Source organism: Salmo salar, chromosome ssa19, assembly GCF_905237065.1.
Source record: "Salmo salar chromosome ssa19, Ssal_v3.1, whole genome shotgun sequence".
Lineage (NCBI taxonomy): Eukaryota > Metazoa > Chordata > Actinopteri > Salmoniformes > Salmonidae > Salmo > Salmo salar.
The window spans coordinates 3,488,535-3,505,187 of NC_059460.1; the positions used below are offsets into that span (position 1 = coordinate 3,488,535).

The 16,653-nt window shown below is 41.7% G+C and overlaps 1 protein-coding gene across 1 annotated transcript; it reads right to left on the reverse strand.

Annotated features, from left to right (window-relative positions):
* Nucleotides 1-418: 418 nt before the first annotated feature.
* LOC106578299 (leucine-rich repeat-containing protein 4B) lies at nucleotides 419-15,375 on the reverse strand. Its single transcript, XM_014156973.2, has 3 exons — nucleotides 14,979-15,375; nucleotides 3,842-4,443; nucleotides 419-3,711 (listed from the first exon to the last, which is right to left on the reverse strand). The coding sequence occupies exons 2-3, from the start codon at nucleotides 4,082-4,084 to the stop codon at nucleotides 1,699-1,701; spliced, it is 2,256 nt and encodes a 751-aa protein (XP_014012448.1). The 5' UTR covers nucleotides 4,085-4,443; nucleotides 14,979-15,375; the 3' UTR covers nucleotides 419-1,698.
* Between the last annotated feature and the right edge of the window lie 1,278 nt (nucleotides 15,376-16,653).

The following is a 16,653-nucleotide window of genomic DNA, read 5'->3' on the forward strand; positions in this document are numbered from 1 at the left end:
GGTTGGCGTGTTCAGTTTGCTCTCAATTGCAACAACCATTTCCAGATTTTCTTGGGGTTAAGAAGTAAAGCGGAAGCTTTTTCAGGAGACAAACTGGATGCTGTGTCACTTTAAGCGTCCTTTTAATGCCAATGTAACTCTCTCATTAGAATGACTAAAAGCCTGTCATGAGATATTTAAGAACAGACATCATACTATGATTACCAAGATGACTAATGGGTGTATCGTATACCATATAGGTTCAACCTAGATTTAAATATGTAGCCTACTGTATCACTCTTTATAACTACTGCATGTTTTCAATTGGTTTCCATTGACCTCCATTACCTCGATATATGATTTCTTTATTTATGTGAATGATCTGGCTAGACAATTGTACACATTATACCAAACTAAGCAAAAATAATTGAAGACAGTGTAAATGCACAAAGCTTTAAATGGCATTAAAACACATGAAAGGTACACTGTAAAAAGGTGGTTTGTACAACTGTCACACAACCAGATACTATTATCATACATTTCTGTTCCACTAAACCAAATATGGTGGTTGAACCCACCGACTGAATGCCATGGCAAAGACAGGCATTAAATCACCCTTGTGACAGCGTTATGTGGCATCAAAATGGTCACCATGAGAAAGGAGTTCATATCAAATTCCCCACTTATAGCAAATATCTTGCCACTGATCTGTTGTTTTACACTTTGTCAACATTTCCATTGCCCATACAATTCTTTGCAAGATATTAGCTCACTGTTTAGTTATTTCACCTGCATTTGCTGATGGCACATGCTGGCACCTGAAGCTCTCATTTGAATAATCAAGTAGCCTGCTGGAATATATGGAATATACTCTCAAAACAAACAAGAACAGAATTGTCCAGTTATCACAGACAAAAGCTTATCAAACAGAACACTGGGGGACCTCTCCTTCGAGTTTCCAATATTCATGGTAGCCAAATTCATAGAATCACAATGAGTGTTGCAATTGAGCCCTTATGTTTTGGATGAGTAGCCAAACTCAAAACTTATGTATTGTATAATCAACCTTCACAATCACCACACCTGATAATTCACAAAACAAACTATTACAGCTCATACATCCTCCAAAATATTTCTGCATTGGAATCTGCAATGTTACATATTCAAATGAAAATATACTTATAGAATTTGTGAATTTTCACAGTAATTTGTACTGTACTGTACCTTTTGTCCTTCCATTTATGCCTACCTACGGCCTCAAGGGAGACTATTGAGTTTATACCAGAGTGTCTTTCACAAGTGTTTTCTGTAAAAGAGAAATGTCTAGTATTTTTTCCTGTAGTGTCTCATAACTCAAACTTCAATGTGGTAAGTGCTGTGCATGTCTTGACTGACTGGCCAACAAAGACTTAGGGAATTGAGCCACAGTACTTTCTTCTATGTGAATACAACTCATAGAAACTGCAAGAAACATTTGCTTTGGCACAGATTTACATTGTAGCGATGTTCGATATTTAACTCCATTGCCGTGACCGTTACTACAAACACAAGTGGCCCATTGTGGTAATCCTTGGCTCAGTACACTTTAGCTGACCAGCCTATGCGTTTGTGTATTGCGGTGTCAGTCTATCCTCTCTCTTGATGTAATGTCAATGCACTGTAGTGTCTAATCATTCAGTGCGTAAACCAGCCATCAATCCCCTCCCCTCTCTCTTGTTCTCAAATTTGAGTCTCTTGAACGTTTTCCTTTGAGTTTCCCTTGAACAGAAGAGGTTCCATTTGTGGGTTCTGGTTCTGGCCCATGAAACCCTTGATCGATCCATGTAATCCCATGGGGGGCATGGGGAGGGACATTGGCAGAGGTGGGGAAACAGAAAGAGGGTTGGTGTTGGTGCCATTTCCAGACATGGTCTGGAAAGTGGCGGAGGAGATTGGAACCTGTGTACAGGAGATCGGGATATCCTGGCCTTGCTGGCTAAGTGGAGACAGATTGTTCTTGTTGCTTAGAGTACCGACTCCTGCCCCTGTCCCAATGCTCAGACCCATCACATTGTTGTTGAAATGATTGGCCTTGTAGTAATGGTTAAGATGCTCTGATCGCCCAATGTTGGGAAGGTTGACTCTTTCCGGGTGATGCATCCTCAATGTTCCGTCTCCTCCGCACCCAGATTGCATGGTCGATCCCCCTGAGATGCCGCTCCCAGCCCCGGCACCAATCTCATCTTCCACGTTGATGATCTCGATGGCGCGGGTGGGGCCATGGTGCTTGTGCAGCTGGTGCTGCTTCCTCAGCTTGTAGAAGACCACAAGCATCACGGCTGCCATGAAGGTGATGGCCACAAAGCAGCCGATGATGATCTTGGTGGTCTTCATCACGTCGTCCAGGCCAGTAATGTTTGTGACATCCATTATCGACACTGTGACTGTATTTTCAGTGTTTCTGGTGGCACGCGGGGAGAAGGAGGAGAGAGAAGAGCGAGATGGAGATATGGTGAATCCAGCCCTGCCTTTACCCAGTACCCCTCCTGAAAAGGTGGGACCCAGGTAATCTGGCGGTACGTAGGTTTCGTTGATGTACTGCCTCCCAGCATCCTCACCATTGTTCGTTTCCACGGTTTCAACAGTGACGGTGGTGAAGAAGCTGTAGGGGTTGCTGGAGTCGGAGGAGGACACGTTGAGCACTGCAGTCGCCGTGGTGTTGCCGGCGGAGTTGGTCACCATGCAGGTGTATTGGCCCGTGTCCTGCACAGTAACGTTGGTGAAATTCAGGGTTCCGTCATGAAGGACTGAGATCCTGACGCGGTATGATCCGTGGGTCATGAGGGTGCCATTTGGGGTGAGCCAGTTGACAGACGTCATGGAGGTGCCAGTGCGACACTTCAGCTCCGCGGCCATACCCTCTGTGACATTGAGGTCGGTGGGTGGCTCTACGATGACGGGAGCGTAGCATGTGAAGTGGCTCTGGTCCAGCTCACCGATGTAGCGGCCCTTCAGGACTGGGGGCGCGTGGCAACGGGCACAGCATGTGGTGTTACTGGGCACGGTCTCCTTGAGCCACCAACTGAGCCACAGGACATCGCAGTTGCACACCCAGGGGTTGTGGTTGAGGTGCACCCGCTCCAACTGGTGCAGCGGGGTGAAGAGGTCGTGGGGCAGTGAATGCAGAGAGTTGTGGGACAGGTTGAGCTCCTCCAGGTTCTTCAGGTCGTCGAAGGCATTGCGCTCAATGACCGTCACCTTGGAGTGCATGAGCCACAGCTTGCGCAGTGACACCAGGCCCTGGAAGGAGCCTGGCCTGACGATCCCCAGCTGGTTTCCTGACAGTTCCAGCTCCTCCAGTCTGACCAAGGGCGTGAGGTTGGGGATGTCCTTCAGGCCGCACATGCCCAGGTTCAGGAAGCGCAAGTTGACCAGGCCCTCAAAGGCGGCCTCGGAGATGTAGTCCAGCTTTCTGAGTTCGCCCAGGTCAAGCCGGCGCAGGGAGGGAACGCGGTGAAAGGCGTACGCTGGCAGTGTCTCGATGGGGTTGTTCCGTAGCCAGAGCTCGCGCAGCTTGCTGAGGTACTCAAAGGCCTGCGATGGTACCAGCGTGAGGCGATTGTCAAAGAGCTCAAGGGTGTTGAGGTTTGGCAGGCCATTGAACGCGCCCACCTCAATCTGTCGGATGTGATTCTTGGAGAGCTGCAGTATTTCCAAATGCCGCAGGTGCTTGAACGTGTCTGACTTTATCACCTGTTGAGAGATATAAAAACATGCTTGTACATTGTAGCCATATGAAAACTCTCTGCCGTAAAGCATACTCTGTTCATATGCGTACATGTATGAATTTTGGGATAATGTAATGAGAGAAAGGCATATTTACCTGAATCGTGTTCTCTTGTAAGTTGAGGTATCTTGTGTTCACAGATATACTGTCCGGTACGTCCTCTAAACTCTTCCTTGTACAGATGACGCGGCTTGCCTGATTGGAGCAGCTACAGGGGTTGGGACATGGGGGCATGGCCTCTGTCAGCTGAGGACCATGGTGGTGAAGCCACAGCAAAAGCTGGACCAACCAGAGGAGGGGGGAGGGGGTGGAGGGGCTGGTCACCATGACAACATGCATGGCAAATTGGTCATGACCCACCCTTAGTTCTAATATGTTGATAAATCAATCACCTCCGATACAAGACAATTAAGTGGTTCTCTTGATGTTCATTTTACCAATACATTCTATTCTTCTCTTTCAAGTCGTTTTAAAAATCATGAAGAACTGTTAGATATTAAATGGTCTCTTGATTTATCATTTATATTTCCTCACTTGACTTTGTTCATGTCAGTTTATATATAGAATGCCGTCTATTTTTCAGCATATTTTTTTAGAGAATTAATAATTGTCCCATGACAATTATTACAATAAAAAGGGAGATGTTTGGTGAATCGGCTCTTGAAAGGGGTGTCTCTATGGAGGGTAGATGCTCCTCACTGTAGGAGGGAGAGAGAGAAAGAAAGAAAGAAAGAAAGAAAGAAAGAAAGAAAGAAAGAAAGAAAGAAAGAAAGAAAGAAAGAAAGAAAGAAAGAAAGAAAGAAAGAAAGAAAGAAAGAAAGAAAGAAAGAAAGAAAGAAAGAAAGAAAAGAAAGAAAGAGGGATCAGACAACTGAACAAGGCTGAATGAGTACAACTGAATGAGTACTGACACGTTTGCTCTGTAACTGTAGAAGCACTGTGAAATATTGAATCATGTGGGATGCAATTGCAAGATTGATGGTCAATAGATAAAATGCATGGAAAGCATGTAAACTTTCAGGTTTACACTAGAGCATTGGTTCTCACAAATTAGGCTCTAGAGCCTACTAGTGAGTCACCTACTATTTAATTCATAGGTCGAGGTAAAAATGTTGGTCAAGGCTTGATACTTGTTCAAAAGGTGGATCACAAAATTCTAAAAAGCTCACTTGAAAGCTAAGGTGTGTCACAACTCAAAGCACCACAGGCCTAGAGAAAAATAAATATTGGTCATGAAATAAATATAGTGTATGATTCATTACTCAATGATGAGAGTAAAACAAACACCTTTGGTATTTATGAGCATAATCATACACACGGTAATGTACATTTATGTCATTTAGCAGACGCTCTTATCCAGAGCAACTTACAGTAGTGAATGCATACATTTCATAAAAAAAATTCCCCCGTACTGGTCCCCCGTGGGAATCAAACCCACAACCCTGGCATTGCAAACACCATGCTCTACCAACTGAGCCACACAGGACCTGTGTATGTGGAGAAAAAGGTATTTGCAGGGATAAATAGACTTGATCACATACCAACATCACTTTAAAAGACAATAACAAGCAAGTGCTGTACTGTCAGTTTGAAATGATATTTAATGAAGTATAACCCATTTTTAAAATCAATGTTACACAACTACTGCAACATGAGGGAACCAGCTAAAAGTTTCCCCACATCCAATGAATGGTGACCTAGCCATATTGTTCTGAAAGACAGATATTCATTGAATCACAATTGGTTGTACTGATTACAAAGAACTGGGGGGTATGCATGGTGATACTGAGGAGCAGGGGCGCAACTTCAGTTTTAGAAGTGGGGGGGACGTAATATACTGTGCCTTCGGAAAGTTTTCAGACCCCTTGACTTTTTCCACATTTTGTTACGTTACAGGCTAATTCTAAAATGGATTAAATGAAAACATTTCCTCAGCAATCTACACACACTACCCCATAATGACAAAGCAAAAACAGGTTTTTAGAAATTTGCAAATGTATTACGAATAAAAAACTGTAATACCTTATTTACATAAGTATTCAGACCCTTGGCAATGAGACTCAAAATTTAGCTCAGGTGCATCCTGTTTCCATTGATCATCCTTGAGATGTTTCTAAAATTTGTTTGGAGTCCACCTGTGGTAAATTCAACTGATTGGACATGATTTGGAAAGGCAGGCACCTGTCTATATAAGGTCCCACAGTTGACAGTGCATGCCAGAGCAAAAACCAAGCCATGAGGTCGAAGGAATTGTCCGTAGAGCTCAGATACAGGATTGTGTCGAGGCACAGATCTGGGGAAGAGCACCAAAACATTTCTGCAGCATTGAAGGTCCCCAAGAACACAGTGGCCTCCATCATTCTTAAATGGAAGAAGTTTATATACGGTGCGTTCAGAAAGTATTCAGACCCCTTGACTTTTTCCACATTTTGTTACGTTACAGCCTTATTCTAAAATGTATGAAATCGTTTTTCCCCCCCTCATCAATCTACACACAATACCCCATAACAACAAATCAAAAACAGTTTTTAAAATTTTTTTTGCAAATGTATTAAAATAAAGAAATGAAATATCACATTTACATAAGTATTCAGACCCTTTACTCAGTACTTTGTTTAAGCACATTTGGCAGTGATTGCAGCCTCGAGTCTTCATGGGTATGACGTTACATGCTTGGCACACCTGTATTTGGACATTTTCTCCCATTCTTCTCTGCAGATTCTGTCAAGCTCTGTCAGGTTGGATGGGAAGCGTCACTGCACAGCTATTTTCAGGTCTCTCCAGAGATGTTCGATCGGGTTCAAGTCCGGGTTCTGGCTGGGCAACTCAAAGACATTCAGAGACTTGTCCCGAAGCCACTCCTGCGTTTTCTTGGCTATGTACATAGGGTCATTGTCCTGTTGGAAGGTGAACTATCACCCCAGTATGAGGTTCTGAGCACTCTAGAGCAAGTTTTCATCAAGGATCTCTCTGTACTTTTCTCCGTTCATCTTTCCCTCAATCCTGACCAGTCTCCCAGTCCCTGTCACTGAAAAACATCCCAACAGGATGCTAACACCATCATGCTTCACCGTAGGGATGTTGCAAGGTTTCCTACAGACGTGACCCTTGGCATTCAGGCCAAAGAGTTCAATCTTGGTTTCATCAGACCAGAGAATCTTGTTTCTCATGGTCTGAGAGTCTTTAGGTGCCTTTTGGCAAACTCCAAGCGGGCTGTCATGTGCCTTTTACTGAGGAGTAGCTTTCGTCTGGCCACGCTACTGTAAAGGCCTAAAAGGCCTAAAAGCTATTTCAGAATGTGTGTGTGTATGTGGGGGGGGGGGGGGGGGCATGTCCCCTTTGTCCCCTTTTACTTACTATAAAAGTGACTCCAAAATGGCACAAGACATTATTTACCATTCAGTTCCTATTAGGCAAAACATAATTCAAAACACAAAGAAACCGCAAATGCATCCAACAAGTTTGTAGAGTCACAAGCTTGATGTAGTCATTGTGTGCAAGGAATATGGGACCAAATACTAAACAGTTGACTACTTTAATACACTATAAGTGAATGTCCAAATACTTATAACTTATTCAAATGGGGGGACTAGATACATAAATCGCTTTCATTTCGAAACAGCAAAACAGATATGTATGAAAATACCCTAAAAATATAAAGGTGACATTCTGTACCATTGGCTAATATGAAACATTCTATCTCAAATCTAAAATGCTGGAGTATAGAGCCAAATTAAACATTTACCGTCACTATCCAAATACACATGGAGGGGAGTGTATATCATTTCAATAGCCCATTACACAGTGAACAGGTTTTTCTGTTAAGCAACTCAGCCCTGCACCTCTAGTGTGATACCATCAGGCTACTCAGGATGTGCACATACTGCATTTGTCTTATGTAGACACAAACAAGTCATTTATAAGTTATTGATGTGTACCATTTTACTATATCATTTCTACCTGGTCATTTCTGCCACATAGAATACAGTGCTTCCACAATTTTTATTTAACCTTTATTTTTTTAACGTAGGAAAGTCAGTTAAGAACAAATTCTTATTTATAATGACGGCCGTCCCCGGCCAAACCCTAACCCGGACGACGCTGGGCCAACTGCGCCGGAATTTGGGTAGTAAAATAGCTAACATGGTCATCTTAGCATGTATACAAACATGGGAATCCCCTTCCATCCTCCTCCACACAAACTACCCTGTACTGTCCCTTTAAGACCGACAAAGATGGAGACCCTCAATAAAATACTGTATGTAGGTCAAGGCCCTGCTGTTCAAACAAAAGCTACTTTAGCTCAACTTATTGATATATCCATTCATATCATACTTCTCTGGTGAATAGTCCCTTTTTAACCCAGGTTTATAGTTAGCCCAAAACATACTCTCTCCTATGCAGTGCCATGAATGCATGTGGTCCTAGAAACCTGGTTGCTATGGCAACCGGCTCACACACCATCTTGTGTTTTACTGCCCAGTGCACTATCCTATTCCACTCTAGCACTGTGCAGTTAGCAGTTTGCTAGCAGATGTACTTCAGTCGTTTTCAACCAATCAGTGTCTCGCTTTTTGCTCAATTACCACCTAAGCCACAAGCTTTTAGAGTTCGGTAGGCTATTACATGGTCAAGTGACCGTATGTCAACAGCCCACACACTTGCTCAGTAGTCATAGTATGTTTCATTCTCTGACAAAGGGGTCATTAAGAAAGTGCTTTACAGGTTTTCAAAGAATTCACCCAAACCAATCTGAAATACTGGGCTGGTGGATTACAGCTCAGTAATAGTAATAATTATTGAGTAGCCTCAGTGAGTCCAATATATCTTTAGACCAAACGTAACATATATACAGGAGAAAGAAAGAAACCGTCAATTGCACATACACCAACATGTCACAGTATCTGGTTCAGTGATGATCCCTCAAAACGTATACATTGCACACGAAGGTCGACCCTTGCCTTTCGCAATAACAGTGTAGGGAAACAAACTCTTCATGAATCCTAATCTGCATACAGTATAGGCAGCAGATTAGGTGAACATCAATCGCTTTTCAAATATTTCTTGTCTTAAAGCAGCCATTAAGAATATGCTAATTATAGGTCTACAGAAATGTTCTTTACCCACCCTCACACCAGCCAGTGGCGACCTGTCATTCAGGGCAGGTGGGGCAGAGGCCCACCTGTTTTGAGCCCTACATTTTTAGAAACAAAAAAATAAAATGGTTTGGGGGCTTGCCTGTTTTGCCAGTTTTTTTTTTAAATTCCAGGGTTTTTCTTAATTTTGACTATTTGTACATTGTAGAATAATAGTGAAGACATCAATCTATGAAATAACACATATGGAATCATATAGTAAGCAAAAAAAGTGTTAAACAAATCAAAATATATTTTATATTTGAGATTCTTCAAAGTAGCCACCTTTTGCCTTGACGACAGCTTTATGCATTTCAATTAACAGGAGTGCCTTGTTAAAAGTTAATATGTGGAATTTCTTTCCTTCTTAATGTGTATGAGCCAGGAAGGGGTGGTAAACAGAAGATAGCCCTATTTGGTAAAAGACCAAGTCCATATTATGGCAAGAACAGCTTAAATAAGCAAAGAGAAACAACTGTCCATAATTACTTTAAGACATGAAGGTCAGTCAATGCGGAAAATGTCAAGAACTTTGAAAGTTTCTTCAAGTGCAGTCACAAAAACCATCAAGCGCTATGATGAAACTGGGTCTCATGAGGATCGCCACAGGAAAGGAAGACCCAGAGTTACCTCTGATGCAGAGGATAAGTTAATTAGAGTTACCAGCCTTAGAAATTGCAGGCCAAATAAATGCGTTACAGAGTTCAAGTAACAGACACATCTCAACATCAACTGTTCAGAGGAGACTGTGTGAATCAGGCCTTCATGGTCGACTTGCTGCAAAGAAGCCACTTCTAAAGGACACCAATAAGAAGAAGAGACTTGCTTGGGCCAAGAAACACGAGCAATGGACATTAGATCGGGGAATTCTGTCCTTTAGTCTGTTGAGTCCAAATTTGAGATTTTTGGTTCCAACTGCAGTGTCCTAGTGAGACGCAGAGTAGGTGAACGGGTGATCTCCGCATGTGTGGTTCCCACCGTGAAGCATAGAGGAGGAGGTGTGATGGTGTGGGGGGTCCTTTGCTGGTGAAACTGTCTGTGATTTATTTAGAATTCAAGGCACACAGCATTCTGCAGCGATTCGCCATCCCGTCTGGTTTGCACTTAGTTGGACTATCATTTGTTTTTCAACAGGACAATGACCTAACACACCTCCAGGCTGTGTAAGGGCTATTTGACTAAGAAGGAGAGTTATGGAATGATGCATCAGATGACCTGGCCTCCACAGTCACTCAACCTCAACCCAATTGAGATGGTTTGGATGATTTGGACTGCAGAGTGAAGGAAAAGCAGCCAACAAGTGCTCTGCATATGTTGGAATTCCTTCAAGACTGTTGGAAAAGCATTCCAGGTGAAGCTGGTTGAGAGAATGCCAAGAGTGTGGAAAGCTGTCATCAAGGCAAAGGGTGGCTGCAAAGGGTGGCTGCTATGAAGAATCTAAAGTATATTTTGATTTGTTTAACACTTTTTTGGTTACTACATAATTCCATATGTGTTATTTCATAGTTATGATGTCTTCACTATTATACTACAATGTAGAAAATAGTAAAAATAAAGAAAAACCCTTGAATGAGTAGGTGTGTCCAAACGTCTGACTGGTACTGTATATCAATGAGTTAATAAAGCTGCATACAAACATGGTCTCTTTTTTTGTTTTCTTGGGTAACGCAGCTCCAAAATGCAGGTGTTTCAGCCTAGCTCAGTGCTTTCTATGGTGATGGGGCAAGCCAGCAGAAAATACGGAGCGCCGTGATTGGCTCAGTGTTCCGTCACTCATAGGGACACTACGTCACTGCCAAGTTTAAGGGTAGACCTTGAAAATTCTAGCCCCTTGAGTGCTGCTATAGAGTTACATTAGAAGTGCCCATCCAAGAAGGCTCAAGGTCATTGGCCACAGATAAAATTACGTCAAATCACGTTATATCTACAGTAGCTTTGATTGGACTGACATGTCAACATCATACTTTCAAAATCTTAGCTAGCGGTCATCATCATGAATCAAGTCAACAATCTACTGGCAAATCCTTTTTAATCCTTGTCATATGGAGAGAAACAATGAAGAGAAATTATAGATACAACGTATCGGTGCTCATCGGCCATTGGACATAAATATTACTCAACAAGTTGGAAATCGCAAATTCAATAATGAGTGGTTTGGAAGGAATCAGTGGCTAACTGCAAGCATTGTAAAGCAATCATTAGCCTGCTATTGTGTGGAGTGGCTGTGTGGTCCCAAGTCTCAGATTAAGGGTCACTTTTACTAGTTGAAAATAATAAACATTCAACATTGACCATGCTGTCAATGAAGCATGATTTGTGCTGCACTCAAAGCAACTGTTAACTCGGAAGTGCAAAATCTGACTTTAGTGAGTTCAAGACAATTGGGAAGTTGGGAAAAATGAGCTACGACTGGGAAAATACGTTTTGAACTTTCATTGAACTCAGAATTGTAAATCGGGACTTGGGACTCTTTCTAGAGCTACAACCTGAAGAGCACTGACGTCATCATGATTCAACCTTTTTTTCCCAAGCTCCCAGTTGTCTTGAAAGCACCATAAATCCAGAGAATGCCACACTTCGATGACAAATTTTTATGACAAAATGTACCCATGAAGGACCGCCGCACCTCCTTCCTGTTCAAGTGGGCACTGCACAACAAGGTGAGTCCAAAAATGTATTGTATGCTGCTTCATAAATGATGTAATATGCCAGGGAAATATGTATACTGTAGCTAAGAAAGTAATACTAAGTGTATGTTGTGTATTAAGCTGTAAGTAGCCCATGTGCCTCACCCTAATAATTTGGTCTATTTTCAGCCTCTTAATTTCACCTATTGTTCTGATTTGGTGGTGCACATGTAACCTATAACCACACACACACACACACACACACACACACACACACACACACACACACACACACACACACACACACACACACACACACACACACACACACACACACACACACACACACACACACACACACACACACACACACACACACACACACACACCAAAGTACAGTTTCAATCCATGATCCTCCACTATAATTGCAACATTGAGACAAATTATTATTGTGTCAATGTGCATAACATAGCCTCCAGGTCTTTGCAACAGACAGTAGCTTTGAAGAAGGGGAATATATTTAATGTGTGTGGTGTCCGTTCACGATCTATGTGGGTCCTACACTACAGGACGATGCCACTGAGACAATGGGCTTGTCCATAATTGTGAAAATGTCCCATTTTATCGTGCCGATCTTGTTCAGGAAATGTCCATTATATAAGAACTGTATGTTGGGCTTTACAAGACGATAGAGACACACCATTGTAAAACAAGTTAATTAGCCAGACCCATGGCTTGATAGGGGAAAAGATTGCTATTCCCTAAGGGCTCGATTCAATCCGTATTGCGGAAGAGCCGTGGTATAGAGCGATATAAATGTAAAGGTATTTTCCGATTGAGCCGATATATGCAGTGTTTACCGTGAATGCAGTCTCTGTGACAAAGGGGGAACATTGCCTTAAATGTTTACTGCCATCAAAACATCTAACAGAACATACATTGTTGTCCATAGATGTATGCCTTTTTTTGAGGACACTCTCATACACTCTGTGCACTGTCAATGGTACAATGGTGCAATTCTATAGTGCATATTCTGTTATTAGAGTCAATTGGTTACATATCAGTGGAGGCTCCTCAGAGGAGGAAGGGGATGTCCATCCTCCTCAGTGAGTTTCATAAAAATACACATTTTAAGCATTTTAAAGTTATCCTTTTTAGATAAAACTATACTAAATACAATCATGTCACCAAATAATTGATTAAAACACACAATTTTGCAAAGAAGGTCTACAGTTGCCTCAACAGCACTCTGTCGGGTAGCACCATGGTGTAGCCGGAGGACAGCTGGCTTCAGTCCTCCTCTGGGTACATTGACTTCAATACAAAAACTAGGAGGCTCATGGTTCTCAACCTCTTCCATAGACTTACACAGTTATTATGACAACTTCCGGAGGATGTCCTCCAACCTTTCAGAGCTCTTGCAGTATGAACTGACATGTTGTCCACCCAATCAAATGATAGCTAGCACTGCAGTGCATAACATGTGGTGAGTAGTTGACTCAAAGTGAGAGAAAGACAGTAGTTGAACAGTTTTGAACAAATACATTTCTTCCAAAATTAAGGAGAAAGAGTGTCATTTTTTTCCACTTTCAGTTTCACTTACTAAGCTAGCATATGCAGCTATCTAGTTTAGCCTACTGAAACACCCTAATCAAACAGAGGGATGCTATGTTAGCTAGCTGGCTATGACTTTTCAACACAACACATGGAACTCTTCCAAGTTAAGGTATACTTTTGGTTTTACTAATTTATTGCCACCGGGGCCCGCCAGTGTAACTGCTGACTGTATACTGTAACATTACTGCATGATTGTAGCGGGTTTACTAATGCAGTAGTTCTATTAGCTATGATGACTATGACGTTACTTTAGCTAATACGGTGACAACGATGTAGGCTGTATGCAGCGGTTTGGCTTGGAAGGTTTTTTTTCACCGGGTCACATAGAGCTGATGTGTTGTGCATTGAACTCCACATGGGGGTGAGGAGGAAATCGCATAGATGCGAGAAGGAATCCAACGTGACTGCAATGAAAGTAAACTGTGTTTACGCGTGATCAGGGGTGTATTCATTCCGCAGATTCTGTTGAAAAACATTATCTACATGGTGGCACCCATGTACTATTACACACAATCAGTCGTGGGAGAAGAAAGCATTCAATCGTGAAGAAACAAATGATCTGCAACCTGCTGACCAAATGTTATACAAACACATGATTATTGTGTAATCACTGTATTCTACCAATGCTTTATTCTTTGGATCTGGTCACATGTTGAGGTAATTATTGTGGGGTGACACTTTACTTAAATAGCCTGTTATAATTTACTTCAAAAGCCTGCAACTATTATCTGCATTATTATGCAGTTATAATGCATTGTATAATGTATAATGTAGACTATTATAATAGCCTTATATTAATCATGACTAAATAACAGCCATTTTGAGTCAGTTGAAATGTTGATACATAACAGAGACATAGGCCTAATATAGCCTGTTTATACAGCTTATTATGAGACATTATAAAGGTTAATAGCCTATATGCATATAACAAGTTATAAAGCATTACACAAGCAGTCTTTAAGTCTTAGCATTTGTGGCTTTGAATATTCTTAGGCTAAAGGCTACCTGAGCATTATGAGAGATCTTGTATACCAGGCTCAATTAGGCCTAATATTTACAGCTGGTCTGAGATTAACACAAAGCCACACAGGTGCAGCAGGCTAACATCATCTACTGTAACTATGACAACACTAAATGGATTCGGAGTTGCTGAAGGTGGGAATCCTGGTTAGGATGAGGCTATATAAACAATAGTTGAAATCAGTGTTTTATAGGGGAAATTATGTTAAGGTTAAAATGGTGGCTTATACTTCATTTGCAGGGGATTTTTTTTAATCTTCATTTGGTCATTTTACAGCATAAAATGGAGAGTCTAAATCATTGGAATAAAAAGTCGAATTAGATCTTTCCCATATCATTCAAATGAAAAATAGTTGTAATCTATCCTGAGTGTATGACCAAAGCACAATACACCCTTGTGACTATAAATGATCATATAATTCCAATAATGCAGCTGGCCTCGCGCTACGGCGCACCTATGGAACGCAAATGAAATTAGAATAGGCCTAATTCTGCATTACAAAATGGCTTGCATCGACTCTCTTTGACTAAACTAAACAAATGCAACAAAAATAATGTTATTTAACATTAGGCAGGTATGTTACAAAATAAGCTGATGTATGATTCCAGCACCTTTTCGATTTGAAATTATCTTAAGAATGTCTTACAACACATTAGCTTTGATTTTCAACATTTTTAAATTGTAACCCGATGGTTTCCCCCGATATTCATTTATACTAAGCAATTTGAGCAAATAAAACGGTAATGTCTCCACCTGATATACGATGAATCATACCAAAATAACAAATAGGTTGACTACGACGGTTATTTCACCAACGTCCAATATACTCATACCTTTCTGTTTCGATTTCTGGGGTGTGAGGTCGACGTTCTCTCTCCTTTCGTTCGCTCTCTTCTCGTCAGTTCCCCAACCCCTTAACTATCCCTCTTTTTCTCTTCTCTAAATTGATTATCTCTCTTCCACGGATGTTAGCTCGGCTCTCTTGTCTTCCGCAGCACCAACGCAACGAAGGGACTTCATACACCGATAGCACGTTCAACATAAGCAGAACCCACAAACTACACGAACAGGGTGAAGAAACGTATACATTAACATAGTTAAATCATTATTCAGTTCAAATTAGAACGAAATCCGTAATGGATGCATCCAAGCATCTTCTCATCCTTGGAGACGCGCGCAGGCAGCAAACGAGACGGCGCCCGTTTGGCATAGTATTTTCGCACTCCAGCATAAGCGACAGTTTACGCACATTCCGTAGGTCTGCAGCTGAATGCCACGAAGTCAGCGTAGACCTCAACAGGGACCACAGAAGACCAACCAACCATTGATTATGAAGGGCCATGATCAAGAAACTCGTCATTGTAAATAAGAATTTGTTCTTAACTGACTTGCCTAGTTAAATGAAGGTTAAATATATATATATATATATATATATATATATATATATATATATATATATATATATATATATATATATTTATATTTGTTATGTATTCCAAGACAAATGGCGGTGATCGTTGTGCAGCCCCTACTGTATGTTGCCGGGTGAGTGGGCTATACTCAGGTCCAGTGGATTTGAGGGAACCTAGATACATCTGTGGCCGGCCACGAACAGTAGTGGGCTACACTCAGGTCCAGTGGATTTGAGGGAACCTAGATACATCTGTGGCCGGCCACGAACAGTAGTGGGCTATACTCAGGTCCAGTGGATTTGAGGGAACCTAGATACATTTGTGGCCGGCCACGAACAGTAGTGGGCTATACTCAGGTCCAGTGGATTTGAGGGAACCTAGATACATCTGTGGCCGGCCACGAACAGTTTTCACAGAGTGTAAAGGTTTTGATGTGACTAAGCACTCTATTGATCGATTCATTGATTGATTCGGTACATTTCAGGAAAAGTTTCACCGGATTTCTCTGCAGTGTGGTGGTCTTGAGATCAGGATATTGCTGGTTCACAATTGCATCTCACAGTTAGTGAGCATATTGCCACTGGGCCTTTTGGCAAAGAATGCTATTTCACTACCCCCTGGACATTTTCAGTTGTACTATTGTTGCTTAAACCTTACATATCAGACCAATCAACATTGGTTTAATGCAGTATGAAAGTTTCCTAGACATACAAAACATTGTCTTTTCAATTAGGGTTTTAAAGTTTGGTACTTTATCTAAGGCTGTGGCATCCTGGCATATGGCTTATTATGACAGATGGACAACAAACCAATAAAATCATGGACCATCTGAAAAGATATAACAGCAAATGGTTTTGTGGGGACATAGCAGCCTTGGACAGCAATTATGTGTATCGGGATGCCATGTGTGGCATGTGGTCCCATTAGTCTGTTCTTTGTCCTTTCTTTCTCATACATTGGCTCCTAATCTAAAAGTAATGGAGTTTAGAATAAATAGTGACACTACTCCACCTGGTGTATACTACGCTCCTTGACTGTTGTTATGGCCCTTCACATCACTCAACTTTAGCAACCTGTTGTACAATGCACAGAATCC